This window comes from Crassostrea angulata, unplaced genomic scaffold (assembly GCF_025612915.1).
Source record: "Crassostrea angulata isolate pt1a10 unplaced genomic scaffold, ASM2561291v2 HiC_scaffold_66, whole genome shotgun sequence".
NCBI classification, from domain to species: Eukaryota; Metazoa; Mollusca; class Bivalvia; order Ostreida; family Ostreidae; genus Magallana; species Magallana angulata.
In genome coordinates this window covers 234,260-251,205 of record NW_026441621.1, presented here as the reverse complement: position 1 = coordinate 251,205, position 16,946 = coordinate 234,260, and the positions used below count along the sequence as shown (strand labels likewise).

At 34.1% G+C, this 16,946-nt stretch overlaps 2 protein-coding genes across 3 annotated transcripts; both read right to left on the bottom strand.

Annotated features, from left to right (window-relative positions):
• Positions 1-4: 4 nt before the first annotated feature.
• On the bottom strand, positions 5-1,003 carry LOC128168899 (uncharacterized; the record flags this gene model as incomplete). Its single annotated transcript, XM_052835058.1, has 1 exon — positions 5-1,003. A coding segment is annotated over exon 1 (969 nt), but the record flags the coding sequence as incomplete, so codon positions are not given.
• Positions 1,004-8,258: 7,255 nt separating this feature from the next.
• Positions 8,259-15,560, bottom strand: LOC128168891 (uncharacterized). 2 transcript variants are annotated; one of them, XM_052835041.1, is made up of 5 exons: positions 14,163-15,560; positions 10,214-10,282; positions 9,682-9,771; positions 9,077-9,130; positions 8,259-8,886 (listed from the first exon to the last, which is right to left on the bottom strand). In XM_052835041.1, exons 1-4 carry the CDS (start codon positions 15,147-15,149, stop codon positions 9,077-9,079), a joined length of 1,200 nt encoding a protein of 399 aa, XP_052691001.1. In that variant the 5' UTR covers positions 15,150-15,560; the 3' UTR covers positions 8,259-8,886. The 2 variants fall into 2 exon arrangements, with proteins under 2 accessions (XP_052691001.1, XP_052691002.1); XM_052835042.1 differs by lacking the exon at positions 14,163-15,560 and adding an exon at positions 11,264-12,466.
• Positions 15,561-16,946: the final 1,386 nt, after the last annotated feature.

The following is a 16,946-nucleotide window of genomic DNA, read 5'->3' as shown; positions in this document are numbered from 1 at the left end:
CTGCTTTCTTTGTGATGATAAGCGTAGTCAATATGGCGAATGCGAGCCAAAAAGATAAAATGGAAATGTGTGCTAGATCGGTGCTAGGTACGGACTTGTTTATCATTTCGTAGGTCGTGAAACAAGCAATTCCCAAGTTTATCACAAAAACAGCAGCCACATAAAATTGTAGACTCTGGTCAACGGTTTCAACCATTTTGCACAACTGCAAGTGCTTCTTTCGAATATTCTTGAAAATATCCAATCTACATGAATTTTGCTCAATCGTCGTCTGTTTCATTACGTCATAGAGATCATCATATAGGAACTCAATGGCGCTCACAAGCGTGCAAAACATGACAACGGGGAAAATGGACACACCTGATGATATAATCTGTACAAAACTTGCCAAAACTCTGACTGAGAGAGATGTGTTGGGGAAAGGGTTGCATGCGAGCACGGATATCACTGGGGAGAAATTTGTGTTGATTGCAAAAATCGTCAAACTTGCGTTAATAGTAAAATATGTCCAACCTATAGCGAGATTCCTTGCCCCACATTTTCTGATCCTATTACTCTTTGGGTTTAACATCAGACTCTTTGAAATTTGGTCCTCCGCAGCATCGATATACTGCTTTACATAGCTTTCAAAATGATTTCTGTTATCGTAAAAGATGAACAAAACAATGTTGACGATTGCGTTTTGCAGGTAGAATAACAGAGTGATTATTCGTAGTGCTGTCAGGTTTGGAATAAAATCTATTCCTACCCAGAAAGATGGAAGATACCTCAAAACATTCAAACTCAGCAGAGTGCACACAAAGACACAGTAGAACCGAAGAAAGTTTTCCGTTGAATGTTTTACAATTATAGATGTTTTTTTGGCTGGATCATCTATAGCGGGGTTAACCTCACTTTTCTGTCGTCTATGGCATATTCCAAATATTCCAAGAGACAAACGCAGTGGCTTCATTAAACATTCAGCGCGCGCCATACTAAATGAAAGAAGCTGGTATTGTGTGCAGATTTATACGTCATCCCTCTTTCACAAAATATAATACTTGTAACTGATTGACATATGACAGAGTGCAAATAGATTAGGGTGTTTGGTATGCACAATTAGTTATTCTAGAGGTTGCAGTAGAGTGTTTTAGTATAAAATTATGATTTGATTGAAGATAATGACTGAGAAGAGCAGAATCAATAGAACTGAGCGGATGAACAATAAAACACTTAACAGGACCATCGGAGTACTGTATTTTCGGATGGAAATTCAATGTATGTTTCGTTCTAAATGAAATCCGTACACAAAATGGAGAGGAGGATTCATATAAAAATGTTGCTGCTACATCAGGGGATATTTTTTGATGGATTTTATCGTCCATTAAGTACTCTGCATTTACAAATAGTGTCATCGTTTTGTCAATACCTAACCGCCCTGCTTCATTTTTATATGCTTTTTGTGCATCCCTAAAATGCTTATTGATTAAAGGTCAAGATCTAATAAATAAAGAAGCCATTGGATTTTTAAAATACAACATTTATGAGTTCTTTTAATGATGCTTTGTAACAATATTTTGGATTGATCAAATATATCTAAGCTTTAAAAGTTTAATATAATGAACTAAATACAAAATTGTGTTTTAAATGTAAATTATACGAAAGCCGAGAAGGATCATTCGAGATTCGAGATTCGAAATACGAGATTCGAAATACGAGATTCGAGATTCGAAATTCGAGATTCAATATCTAAATTAACCAATCAAATCAAGGATCTGAAAATATGTATTCTAGCGACATCAAACTGTTCTAAATAAAAATCATACGTACATGCTCTTATATACAAATAAATGCTATGTTCACTTCTCCCTACCTAACTAAATAATTATTTGTATTTACTTTTACACAGAATATCTAAGTAGACTATTAATAATGCAGTGTGCTTCGCGGATCTAAGTGATTTTGTTTGCCCTGGTGCATTTCCACCTGATGCGTTTGAACCCTAAGGTATTTCACCACCAGTAATAGTTTAAAACCCGGGTTTATTCACCCCTTTTGTGTAAAAATGCGGTTATGGTAGAGAACTTCATAAGCGTAGCTAATTTTTTCTGTAGGGGATCGTAGGCCAATTTTAAAAAATTTTACTATGTAAATTTAATAAGCTCCAATTTTCCCGAGGAGTGGGTCCAGATCCCCTGACCCCCTCCTTTCTAGATCCCCGCATGAAGATTAGTACATGTATCTAAATAATCTAAATATAAATAATCTGTCCTGTTTCACTAATAAATATAAGCATTACTTATTGTTTTTATGTATGCATACAGTGATACACTAGTACTATGATTATAAACAAATCATTGAGATATTATCACATCATACGGAATTATTGATAAATACAATTTTTTTTCCTTTTCCTCAGTAAACAACTTATTATGAGTCTTACTTTTGGAATTGTTTTCAATATAGAAGGATACCTACTCTCTACAATTAAAGGTAGGGATGATAGGGTGCCAATTTGTTCACATTGCCGATTTCTTGTGCAGAGAACAGTAAAACCTTTTATTTGATTGTGCATGAATATTTCAAAATTAATTGTTGTACATATATTTTGTTATAATTCATTTATTGATATATCAACAAGAAAGAATAAAAGCATATGTTTCACAGCCAAGTTAAGTTTCTCTGTAGTTTCCTACCACCCCCCCACCCCCCCCCCCCACCCCCCCCCCCCCCCCACCGCACCAAAATTGACAATAATTACATATAAGTCATATAAATGTTTACTTTTTTTGTAAGTAAATCTCTAAAGATGTAAATAAGCACTGCAAACAAAGATGTGTGTATTTAATATACTACTACATTACACTTAGCCAGATAAAATGTAATCAGGATGAAGCTACAAGGGGTGAGTGGTGCAAATTTACAAATTTGTCGCCATACACACAGAACACCAAATAAAGAAACTGTGAGTGGTGTGTGGAATGCATAAAAGATGGCGGCAAATTATCTCAAATAATCAGTTCAGAACCCCACAAATAGGCTGTTATTCGTTACATATCCTGCAAAAACATTGATAAAAAATGTTATCGTCCCATAACATAGCCTCCACCTCCCTCCCCATAAAAAAATGAAACAATTGTCGTTGTGTGTGGTTCAAGATTTTTCTAAAGGACATACCCGATTAAAATTGAAAAAGAGTCGTACGTTTAAAACTAATTTTGTCAAAATTTTTAGATTCATTTGGTTATATTTTGGTCCATTTGGGTAAATATATGCACCAGCGCAGCTCTAATTTATATATAATCAGGCCATAAATTCAAAATATTTAAAAAAATTAATAGCTTTAAATCCAGTAGATAAAAAAAGGAAAGCAAGTCGAACTCGATGAGTGCTAATACCTGTGTTGAATGAATGGTACAGTAGGATATGCGCAAAAAAGTCCCGTCTACTCTTTCCTACCCTATAATTATTGGAATATTAAATCCGATTATAATTAAGAGTCAAATTAAAAATCAAGTACGGATATGTACCTGTTTATCAAAAGTAAAACTACTCATAATTTATCTACAGTGCATCGTTATGGAGCTACACAGAAAGTTTTATATTAATTTGCCGAGCAAATAAAAAAACCCTGGAAAACGAAGAGAAAACAAAGTGGGGACAGATTAACTGACAAATTAATTAGGACTATATAGCCCCCCCCCCCCCCCCCCCCTCTTGAAATGTATATACTGAAAACAGATTATTGGCGTACAACATCCGCACACAATTTAAAGAAAATTTCATGTTTTTTTTTATTATTTTCGCTAGCTAATGTAAGACATCACAAATACCCCAAACCCCCTCACGGAAAAGGAAATGCTAGGTGATGTGAGAGAGAGAGAGAGAGAGAGAGAGAGAGAGAGAGAGAGAGAGAGAGAGAGAGAGAGAGAGAGAGAGAGAGAGTCGATGTAAATCACAGGTGCGCTAACACCGTTAAAATTAAAGCTTGCTAGTTGGACTGCCCTACCCTAGCTACCTCCTCTCTTTTCTCGTTTTAGAGGCTTAATTATTGTCTATATATGCTTGTAACAAATCAAATCAATTTCAAATTCTAAATCAAAACTGAATTTGACACTACAAAACTCTCTCTGTGTCTGTCTGTCTGTCTGTCTGTCTGTCTCTCTCTCTCTCTCTCTCTCTCTCTCTCTCTCTCTCTCTCTCTCTCTCTCTCTCTCTCTCTCTCATATCGACAATGGCATTGCCATACCCTACAATACACTATTCTTATCTGGATTTTTGTCTTTGAGGTTCTAAATCATTATATCTTCTATGGTTTAAAACTTTATCATAACCTATATTTTGACATGTCGATTATTTCATTGAGTTTCGTTTCATAGCTAAAACATTTAGATTAAACAGATCTTTCTTTGCGAGCCGATTTTTACACAGTTGGGGCGAATACACTTCGGATTAAAATTGTTCGGGGGGAAATACATACAGGGCAAACAAAACCACTTAGATTCGCAAAGCCAACAGTGTTATTTCTAATTTAATTGTTTATACTGTGTGGGGTTAATTCATCAAAGTTAATTTAACCATTTTATAACCACTATATAAGAGCAATTAAGACATGTATTTGTAGGAAAGAGCATGTACGAATGATCTTTATTTAGAACAGTTTGATGTTGCTAGGATACAGGTTTCAGATCCATTATTCGATTGGTTAATTTAGATATTGAATCTCGAATTTCGAATCTCGAATCTCGTATTTCGAATCTCGTATTTCGAATCTCGAATCTCGAATGATCCTTCTCGGCTTTCGTAAAATTAGGTTACAATTCTTGTATTTTTCTCTATTCGTGACGGGTGAAATGCAGTATATATCCGGTACTCCAGTCTCTCTATAAACGTATTACAACATATGAAATGTTCCCGACTTCTTTTTTAAAATTATATAAAATTGTTAAAAGATATCTGGATTACTTTTTCCAGCTTTCAAATAGAATGTCAAGATACGGTTTTATATTCAACATATTGTCTTAAAATTAGAGGGGATTGTCATGATTTTAGTCAAATTCTGATTTTTCTATTTTTATCTTTTACAATGCTTTAGGAATACATTTTAGTGATTGAATGAAATTTGAGAGTCTATCAATGAGTTATAAGCAAGATACAGGGCATACATTTCTTTGTCATGTAAACAAGGCTCGTGTCCTGGGTTTTTTACATAGGTTTGAACAATATACCGGTAAACATCTTTTCCAAGCTGATTTGTCTCTCTTCTGATTCATTTTAAGCATGAATAAACAGTTCCTAGCGTTTATCACATTCATTTTAGGTTTAAAAGTGGAATTTTCATTTCAACATTCAAAATGTAAACTTTGGTTACATAGCAATGAAATGTAAGTTCTGTAACTCACTTATAAGTCAATGAATAGCTCTCAAATTTTGGTTGCCTATTAATAAAGTATTACAAACATTAAAAGTGGAAAAAATGACCTAACTCGTGACCATGCCCCTTCAAATTAAATAGCAAATCAAAGTACTGAGAGTACTGAAAGACGGGGTCTTGAAAGTTTGAATTTGTAATTATCATGGATTTCCTCCAATATACTTCCAAAATTAATGAGTTTGAATTATTTGTTACAATCTATGTTAATTCGGCTTTTTTGCAATTGTCTAATACTTTGTCTAAATTGTACTCAATCCCGGCCGTCATAATTGTAGAAAATTGACTCAACGGTATATTATGTAAAATAAGACCCCAAGGAAAAAGTTTAAAAATTACTACTAACCGGGAAAATCAAACAACAATATCAAAGTAGATAATTCTAACCATTAAATTTATTCAATTTTGTGTTCCAAGGGAAAATCCACAAGTCGGACGGTATCCGTAATAAAAGTTTTATGAAAACCCCAAAAACTCTAAAACTGCTGAATTAACAAACAAAGTGAACATTAGTATACCGATTACAAACACAGGCACCTGACGTTAGAAATATTTTTTTTACAATAAGATTCCAAGAACTTTGACAATAACAAGATATGCCACGGTCGCCATTTTGATTTTTAAGACCAACTTATCTGACACGATTTTCTTCATTTGTGATTCATGCAAAATTAATAGGTAAAATTAAATCCGTTCGCCACTTACTACTTTTTTGTGTAAACTCGTGCATCACCTACACGAATTACGATACAACCGTTCCTTTCATTAAAAATCATACTCCGAAAATCAGAGACATAAATAACAGAGATGGTCAACCCCGCCATTAGCGTGTAAATGTTACGGGACCAACCTTACTTTGAGAACTACAAGTGCAACAGCAATCTTGTATAAGTCATTAAATCTGAACCTGATAGTGAAAATGAACCTGAACCTGAACCTGTAAATATTTTAAGCATGTTTTATTTATGAAATATTTACAAAAACTTTTTATTTAGTTTTTAAATTACTTTTTTAAAACTTATTGACTTTTCACAAAGTAATGGTAATGCATTACTTTACTCATGTAATGGTAATGTAATGCATTACTTCAAGAAAATTAAGTAATGGTAATGGTAATTTAATGCCATAATTAAAGAACTTGGTTCTTCAATCGATAAGATTGTTTATATTATATGATGTATAAGTTTTCCAAAATGTATAATCTATTATAGATTTTGATTACAATGCATTGTTTAAAATTTAAATTCAGTTTAATCAACTAAAGAGCCAACGAACGAGAAGGCAAATTCAGACTTGTTTTTTACTTTCTTTGTACAAAATTCCTTTAGAGACGAACACCAGTCATACCGAAGTAGACTGGAAGCAAATGAAACACCTATTTAATTTGTATAACATCTGTGTATAACCCGTCCCGATTTTAACTTCGGCTTGCGCATGAAGTTTGGTAGTATTAAGGTGAAAGATTGTCAAAATAAAATTCACAACTTTTCAAAAATGGCACATTGCGTTTGGGAACTTTAATTTCGATTCCACCACCAACCTCTTCTATTGATTAATGAGCTCGCACAGCAACTGAAATGTCAACGGCGCTATGCATTCAGTTACGTAACTCATTCCACATTTGAACCCGCGCAAGAATATTTTGATCAATAAAACTATTTGTTTATTTTCTAAATAGAATTTTGTTTATACACAGAGGACTTGAAAAGATTTAATGTGTGTTTTTATAATACAAATTTACTGAAATGCATGAAAACTTTCTGCACTATTATCTTACGCGTAGACTCAATTCATGTGTTCTACGCGTGCCTTCCGGTTTGAGACTTCGGCTGACAGTAAACCAATAGACGGGGTCACGTGACCCCGTCTAAAAATTGTATGCTATATAGCTCACTTGTAACTCAACAAATGACACTTAAATTATGGTTGCCTATTCAAAACGCCCGACTAAAGCATATTCTGACCATGTCCCTTTAAATTCATGACGTACTAATGACATGTTGGAAAACAATAGGAAAGCAACATTGAAGCCTCTATTTTCTATCACGCTTCACGGTGGTATCTGTAAAGGAAATTTGGAGTGTATGTCAAGTTTCCCTTATTAGAAAATGAATTTAAACAAGTATTTCATTTAAAGGAATGATCGGAAATAATGATATATAGATAAATAGAAGCAATCAACATGAACAGTTTGATGTAAAATGATTAAAAAAATACTGTATTTTTTACAAAATATAGAATATTTTGAATCTGTACACCATAATGTCATCTTATAAACCGTCAACAAATTTAATTTTGAAACAAATTTGGGGAAAGCCGTTCGTAGACTCCTTGTCAAGTTTTATATTTTTAACGTAATTATTAAATGTTAATACAAATGTACATCTTCTTCTTCAGAATACTAGGTAGGGCTCCTCAAAGAGCATTAAATTAACACGTATACAAAGAAAGAGTTGTATTAAAATAATTTAATGCGACTGAAAAACATTGAATGCCATCATAACTTGCTATTGAGGTCGCATTTTAACGTAACCTCGTTTATAAATTTCGATCGAAATTCTTACGCGTGCGACAAAATGTGCATGCTTGAATTAACAGGTCGAACTGTATTTAATGTATGTTCGCATCTCTTAAGATAAATGAATTGAAATAAAACTGAGTAAAATGTTACAGCTTAAAGTTTTTATAAGAACTACTTATGCAAGCGGAATGTGTGTGTACGTGGAAGCATTTGCCGGATGCCTCATATGGACACAACAGTGATCGGCCGAAGCCGATCACAAAAATTATTTCCAATTAATAAATGTGATGTCTTAATCAATCTAAAACTAAAAACAACGCTTTGAAATCATTTTTAGATTTTATTAACTTAAAAGAAAACGTTTTCAAGTTAAAAAAAATTTAAAATGTGCAAATGCTTTATGAAACGCTTATAAACGCATGCATATAATGATATTTATAGCAAGATGAACAATCTGTGTTTATTTCAAGGAGTATAATACACAAATAAACGCACATGATTTTAACAAGTATTACAATGAATTACTGAACTTTTCCAAAATATAAATATTTTCAAAAATGACAAAGTCACAACAGAACATTGTTTAGTTCTATATACATGCTTAATTACTTATATCGTGTAAGACTAATGTAAAAAAAAAAAATTGAATATGCTTGATGTTACGTTTGAAGTTTGTAAAATTCAATGTTATTTTAATTGTTAAATGACTGGTTTTGATACAATTAATGGCAAACATTTAAATGATAGGAATTTTATTTCCATACTGTGCGGAACTCTTTAGTAAAGCTTGGTTTGAACAACCTGTATACAAATGTATATAAACAGAGTTTGACTATGAGAAAAATTTAATAATTATTATAATTTTGTTGGCTAACTTCATGCTGTTACAATTCTTGATTACGTCATTTATATGTGTCGAATGATTCCTTTTTATCTTGGTGGTGAAATGATGATGCTACAAATAAACAGTTAAAGATATATACTGACGTAAATTCAGCTTAAAATATTTGATTTTTACTTATCTTAATGACTACACCTTTGAAGTAAGAGAATGAAGATAATTACTATATAGCTAGTAATAAAATCTAAAAAAAGAAAAAAAAAAGGTCCGTGTGCCTTAAACCAAGGTATGATAAAATACGTACCTATATTTTAAACTGAATCAGCAAAAAGAGGTATGTCATGAAAACTCCAGCGAGCTAAAATCAGAGAAGTATGTTCTTTGTGTTTAACCATACTACGTGGCTAGATTAAGTCACACTGAACAAGAAATTCAATTAAACATACTCAACAAAATATTTTCTATTGTCCGCGTTTCTAGCAAATATTTCACAGCTCTAATTCATACTCAATTACAGCATACAATCAATTACATTGATGTCAAGCAACTACGGCATATTGGATTTTAGCTGTTAAAGGAGACTTTCTGTTTGTTTTACGGATGAAAGCAATAAATTTATGTATTTGTAGGAAAGTGGTTTTACAACATGATCAATTAGAGCACCATTCGTCTATATAGAAAGAGCGCATAGAATGTATGTCATTTTAATGCTTTATTATGATATAAACTAAATAAAAAACAATTGTGTCTGCTCTTTGCTCATATACATAGGGAAAAAACTAAATTAAAATGAATTTTACCTTCTTGGTACATGTATGTCTCTTGAATTTTTTTTTCAAATTTTTTTTTAAATCTTGTAAATATCCAGCATGCCTTTTTGTATTCACTTTAAAATACAATGCGACTTACCGTTAGAATCATTTCCTTGGTGATGGTTATAATACCGAGTACTGACAGACCGATGGACGGACCGTGAAGTTTGGCCACCAACAGGTTAATCTGAATATATGATCCATACACCATTCTCTAATTAAAGTATAAAACTTCGCAATATTGTGTACCCACCTATATTAATATTGTATACCCACCTTTATTTGCGTGCGAATCAAATGTTACTGTATGTTCTGAATGCTTTACATATTAACCACCCACCAGTTTATCTCAACTAAATTTCGAAATGAAAGTGTATTTATTTTATAGATATACTTCCTATATTCTTTATTTTATACCATACTCTTTATACAAAGGATATTTGGACATGTCTGCCAGAAAAATTAATGACAGGAAGCAATGCATTTATTGATGTAGGTATACGTAACAAATCTTTAACATATTCACTAAACATTCCTTGTATCTTATCTAATCTTCGCAAATCATACAATATTGCAATATATTTCAGACATTTAAGTATATTTAAACAGATTTATATTTTAGTACTCACGTGCGCAAGATCCTGCATTGTAGCTCCGTCCAAATTGACATCCATTATCAACGAAGAGAGACCATGGGCCTAGAACAGTAAATATTTTAAATCAAATTCTTTATTTTAAATGACATGTATCGCTTTTGCAAATTCCTACTAAAGGTCAGACGCGACCTATCTTCCATTTTTTTCTATCTCTACAATGTGAAGATTTCCATTTAGTAATTCTATAATTATATTTTCATGTTATATGATACTTTTTTATTTAGGTATAAAGTGTTTAAGCATGACTTTATTTATAACCATTTAAATGCATTTTTAATGCTGTTTTAAGGAAAATTCTAAATATTCTAGCTCCGAAAATAGCCTGATATATTATATCTTTGATTCTTACAAAAACACACTTATTAAAACACACTTCAGAAAAGTGCAATTAAAAATATGCTTGACAAATTATATTCCTGCTAAGCTAATGAAAACTTTATTGCGATAAAAAAATCTTTATATTTATGTGCCGTTTAATTTGGAAGTAAATTAAACAAAACCAAATCTGCTGCAGACATAAATATGAAATGGTATATAAAACCATTTGTTCATCGTGCAATTCAAGCAAAGGGTCGTTTATTTAATTTTTCGAGGATTTTTTTAATTCATTGACTCTCAAACTTTGACAATTTGTCTCTGCAAACACACGTCTTTTGTCATTGGGCCAAATAATATGTAATAGAAGTATAGTGACAAAAATCTGCCTGAATTGATTATAACATTCTTAATATCCTATCAAAATCCCTCAATAAGTAAGTACTTTTGTGTGTTTCTTCTGTTTATTAAATCTATAACCATATTTTTGACAATTAAAAACGTTCGCGAGTGCTTGGCCATGCGTTAAAATTTATAACGTTCTTGAAATATATATTTTTTAAAATATATATATTATGGACTACTTATACACAAAAATAAATGAGGTCAGTTAATTTGTTTTGACTGTCCTTTTTAACGAATGGTATCACCTTAAGCAGTGACCAAGTTTTAACTTCTAGAGATATAATTGAGAAAAGATAACTGTACCTTCTCGTGTACATTAGCGGAATTTACAGATGTTATAAAAGGGACCAGAAAACACGCTGCCAGCCAGAACGAGGAGATAACGATCTCTGGAACGTTGGGGTCGTTTGAAATTTCGTGTATCATTTCGTAAATTATAAAACACGCATTTCCGATGTTTAACAGGTAAACGTTGGCAATGTAATAACTCAAACTTTGGTCCACAGTTTCCACCATCTTGCATAATTTCAAGTGCTTGTATCGAACACACTTCAACGTCTCGAACCGGTTCGGACAATCATCTAACGCCGTGTTGTCGATGACGTCATAAAGTTCCTGAAACTGAGTCGCTATGCCGCTGGTCAGAGAATAATGAAGAACAGCCGGAAAAATCCACACTCCCGTTGAAACGGACATAAATAGACACATAAGTATTTTAACAGCCAATGAATGACAAGAGAGAGGGTTGCACATGACATACGCAAGCTTCGGAGAAAAGTCGGAAAAAAATAGAAAAATGATAAAACCTGTGTTGAATAGAACTACCATCCAACCAGCTATAGTAGCCCGTATTATATGTCTCTTAACATGTTCGGTTCTTGGGTTCGTCTTTAATCGTTTCGAAATACTATCTGTGGTTACGTTAATGTACTGCTTTTCATGTCTCTCAAAATGGTTCTTTTGTTCGAAAAATACGAACAAAACTAATGAATTCACGGCGTTTTGTATGGTCCAGATTACATTGACGATTCTATGAGCAGTAAGATCTGGGATGAAATCTACTCCGACCCAGAAGCTAGGTAGGTATCTAATGACACTCAGGCTCATCAAGCAGCAGATGAAGATACAGTAAAATCTGATCGCTTTGGGCAGGATCCGTGGGGGGTTCGTATTTTGGTCCCCGGTGTCTTTTGTTGGCTCTACTTGACTGTGCTTCGGTGTGTGGTACAATCCAAAAATGGCTAGAGATAAATACAGCGGCCGCATGTACACGCTCCTGGATGTATTCATATTTAGAGTTGCTAGAGAAGTTGTTGACGGTATTCAAAGTTTAACGAGAAATGTAGATGTGGCATCAAAGACAAATTGTAGGAACGCGTAATGGCTGGTCATTTGTGTCTTCTAAAGAACCAGGAGAAAAGGTGCTTACATGGGTCCCAGGTGAAAGAGACAAAGCGTTACCAATTAAGCCCATGAAATGATTAACGATTTATTAAAGATGTCCAATTGTTTGTTCTAACTATCATAACAATTTAAAGTAGATTCCTAATATTTACAAAGCCAACCACATTTTCATGACATTTGTCATTCTATTGATTGTTGTGCATTAAGATCCATTAAAAGGTTAGAGAACAAGAACGGATACTGTGTTCAACTTCATTTATTGACAAAGTCGTGCTAATTAGCTAATTTCATATTTCAAACAACATTGTGAAATCCTTTCAAACGTAATACAATCCAACGTGATTTAAACTTTTGCATCGGTCAATTTAACTCTGGATCGGTGAGTCTAGCGTTGTTAATGTCCTGGAATAGATTGGTCAATTATTACGTGTATCTACCGACAAAGAAAATAACATTCTACCAACCAAATGCAGAGTCACTTGGTTTCTCTGAATAGTTGCAAAAGGCTTAAGTTCATTGCAGGTAGTACATGTGATCTAGGCCAATGATGCCGTATCGCGTTCTTATACGGTTTCAAGACCGGAAATGCCCTCACAAGGTCTGAGGTAAAAATAAATAATAATAAGAACACATGCTATGTATCTTTTATATTGCATCAAACTCTAGGTCTGCCATCATTGTATGCAATGTTGTGTCATTATTTTCTAATAAAGTCTGACATCTAAACAAATAATAAGTGTGTAACATATAATCTTCCTCAACGAGGAAACGGTTTCAGAATAAGATTTAAACAGAAAATGGAGATAAATTTTCCAAGTCCATTTCATTATTATATAAATAGTGCCTGTTTGGGAGGGTAACGGTTGAAATTGACACCCCGAGAAAACCATTGTCAACCGACACGAAGCGGAGGTTGACAATTTTTTTTCGAGGGGTGTCAATTTCACCTGTTATCCTCCCAAACTGTCACTATTTATTTAATGTTACCAGTTGCTAAGTACGTTGCTAACGCTGAGGGTAATAGAACAGATCATGAACTGCGTCTAAACCAATCAGATTTTAGTATTTAACATGAAAGTATAACAAATAAAGTTATTGAAGGCTTTCTCGGGGTTGAAATTGATTTTGTTAAGATTTTTCCAACAAATAAACGTCAAGATCTAGTAAATGGAAGATGTCCTCATACATACCGTAGATTCCTTGTTTTACGCGAGTACTTAATTCCGCGATTTAAATGCATTGCATCAAATAGCGAGTATTTAAAATCGCCAAGTAGTTTTTAGTTCATTTAGATTACATCTACCGGAAAGGTAAAAGTGAGATTTTAAATACGTGATATGTGCTTCTCGCGATTTTACGCGGATATTAATTCCTCACAATAAATTAGGTATCTCCAGTAATTCTTTAAGTGATGCTTCATTGCTTTAGCTTTGTTTGATAAGGTGTATCGATCTTGATATTTCGGAAAACATACTAAAAAAGCATATTCGAAGTGTCATTTTCAAAGACTATGAAAAAGAAAGAAACAATCTTGGAGTTTTGGCCATTTTTGAATGAAATATATCTTAACTGCTCAAATCTCTCCAAAAACGGTATTAAACAAGCTCTAAACCTTAACTTTTAATGTATATAAATGGGATAAAGTTAAATATAGGCATCAAGAGAACTTTGATGAAAATATACGATATAATATTGAATTCTAATTTCAACGAAATTGTTAACAGCCTTGAGAGAGAGAGAGAGAGAGAGAGAGAGAGAGAGAGAGAGAGAGAGAGAGACGTTTAAGAAGAGCTGTTACCTTTTCGTGCACTTTCGCAGATTTTATAGAGATAATAAATGGTATGATAAAAGAACTCGCCAGCCAGAATAATGACACAACCATCTGTGTTATGTTTGGATCACCGCTCACTTTACTAATCAGGTCATAGATTAAAAAGCACGCGGTTCCAATACTTAACAGATAAACGTTTGCCACATAGTAGCTCAAACTTTGGTCCACAGTTTCCACCATCTTACATAATTGCAAGTGTTTGTATCGAACACACTTCAACGTCTCGAACCTGTTCGGACAGTCTTCTAACGCTGTGTTTTCAATGACTTCGTGAAGTTCCTGAAATCGTATCTCGATAGCAGTGGTTAACGAATAATGGAGAACCACTGGGAAAACCCACACTCCCGATAAAAGCAAAAAGAGAACGGATATGAAGATCTTCACAGGAATAGATTTGTGAGACAGAGGGTTACATAGGGTCACTGTCACATCGGGCGTCAGGTTCGAGAAAAGCAGAAAACCAACTGTCACGGCATTGAAGATGACCATAATCCACCCGACCACCAGAGCTCGGACCATGCTTCTTTTGGCTTTCTGACATGCTGGGTTGGTTTTTAGATACTTTGAAATGTCGTCACTTATCACCGTGATGTACTGTTGGACATAACGCTCAAAATGATTCTTGTTCTCAAAGAAAACGAAGAGAACGATACAGTTGACGGCGTTTTCTATGAACCAGACAAGAACCACGATTCTTAATGCGGTGGGGTGCGGGACAAAATCGATCCCCACCCAGAAGCTTGGGATATAACGGAGAACGTTCAGACTTAAAACACAGCAAACAAAGATGCAGTAAACTTTCTTCACTTTTGACAGTAAGTGTGGAGTTTTGCTGTTTGCTTTGGCATCAAAAGCTTTAGCGGGTTCAACAAGGCTTGAATTGGATCCATGCGATAATCCAAACAGGGCAAGTGACGTATGCAGCGGCCGCATGTGAGTTCTCATGGATGCCATGTTAATTCTTCGACATTCAATTGTTCGCAAAAAACCCAACTTTTTGAGAGGTGTAAAACCCAAACGCCTAAATGACAAATCGAATTAAATCCTTCAGGAAACTGTTTTCTTCTCTCACAAAGTTATGGTGGTAATATCAATAATAGGTTTTTTTCCTGCAACATGCAGATATTAACCCTTTGTGATGCTCCGCTGATCTATCCGAGTAATTCCCAGTCCGTTTTTAGCAAATACAATAATGTTATGTCAATCGTGGATATTTACAAAGCAAATAAGATGTAAAGATCTGTTTCCATCCCGTTAATTGATTTACGGTAGTGATAGTAAAAAGCAGTGTCCTCTTATGATAAAACACTGCGGTTCGGCTACAGTACCAACTTTAAATAGGCAAACAAACCAGTATTATTTACTGGTTCACTTTCCAAAGACATCAAATCGCCAGATTAATAGATACATCTAATGTCGTTAAAATCCTGCCGGTCTTCTCCTGCGTGTTTGATCCCTGTTACGTAATTACTGCCCTGAAGTTTTGGAAACCTTACATATTAGGAAAAAACTCGTCCCTGCTTGACAGACCAAATACGCTTGACGTGATAAAAGATCGGAACGGTGCCGAATGATATGTTCCATGGCGTTCTGGGGCGATCACAATTATCGATCCACATTAACCAAATTAATTATTTCCTCGCTACTCTGTGGACTCATACTGTTATCTATCCGTTCTTGCTTTATTGGTCAGTCACAAAAAACTTAATGGCAGCTCTTAGAACTTGAACACACTTCTCGTAATGACTTCTTTCACAATTCCCAGAGCAGATTATCGTTAATATTGCATTATATTAACATTAAACTCATTTAAAGAGGGGGTAACTTTACTTCATGCACTGTAAAATATGCCGTTTATAAGGGATTTAAAGTTCAATATGCTCTTGCAATGTCTTAATTACGAATATAAACAAATGAGTTTGGTAGACTAAGCGTTTCAATGAGAAAACTGTACACATTCAATGTATAAACTTAAGCACTATTCACTGTCGGATGTTTTGTATCTTTTCCAGACCTGGAATAAAAGATATAAAGTTACAGCTCATCATGCAGTGTCCTTTTATTCTGCTAAGACGGGTCAACAAGTATTTTATTTAAAATAAATAGCGAATTAACTGTACATAGTGTGTAACTTCAGAAATTAATTAGACTTCTACATCGCCGCACCACACCTTAGAAAAAGCTGCAGTTGTTTTGTGTTTTGAGATGGACTACCGTAAGTTTATTTGTGTTTTGAGAGTTTTGAGATGGACTACCGTAAGTTGTTTTGTGTTTTGAGATGGACTAAGTTGTTGAATACGTTTATTCTAGGGGCGAGAGTGGTAAACAAGATTTCCCCCTCCTGAGCCAATACTCGAGGTCAACTCAAGATTAATTGGTCCATTTTTCTCAAGTGACTTAATTGGTCATCCTATCATTTGAATACCAGGGGGAGGGAGGAGGGCTGAAAAACGTCAGGGAGGGGGTTCCCAGGCTTGCATCGGGTGTGACCGATCCATATACTATTACACGTATCGGTTTGTCACTCCACCTGTCAGTTCATTAAGTGTTGCACTATCTTTACTTGGTAAAATATAAGCTAATCATTGATATTTTGACTCTTTGAAAAAATAAGGTTTCTGCACAACTTGTATAGTTACCAAAAATATTTTTAGGGGGTGAGGTTGGTGTAGGGATGTAACATCCCATCCCCAAACCTTTACAATAAATTCCTAAAGAGTCTTAGACAGAATTATCTTGTTTATCTTAAGT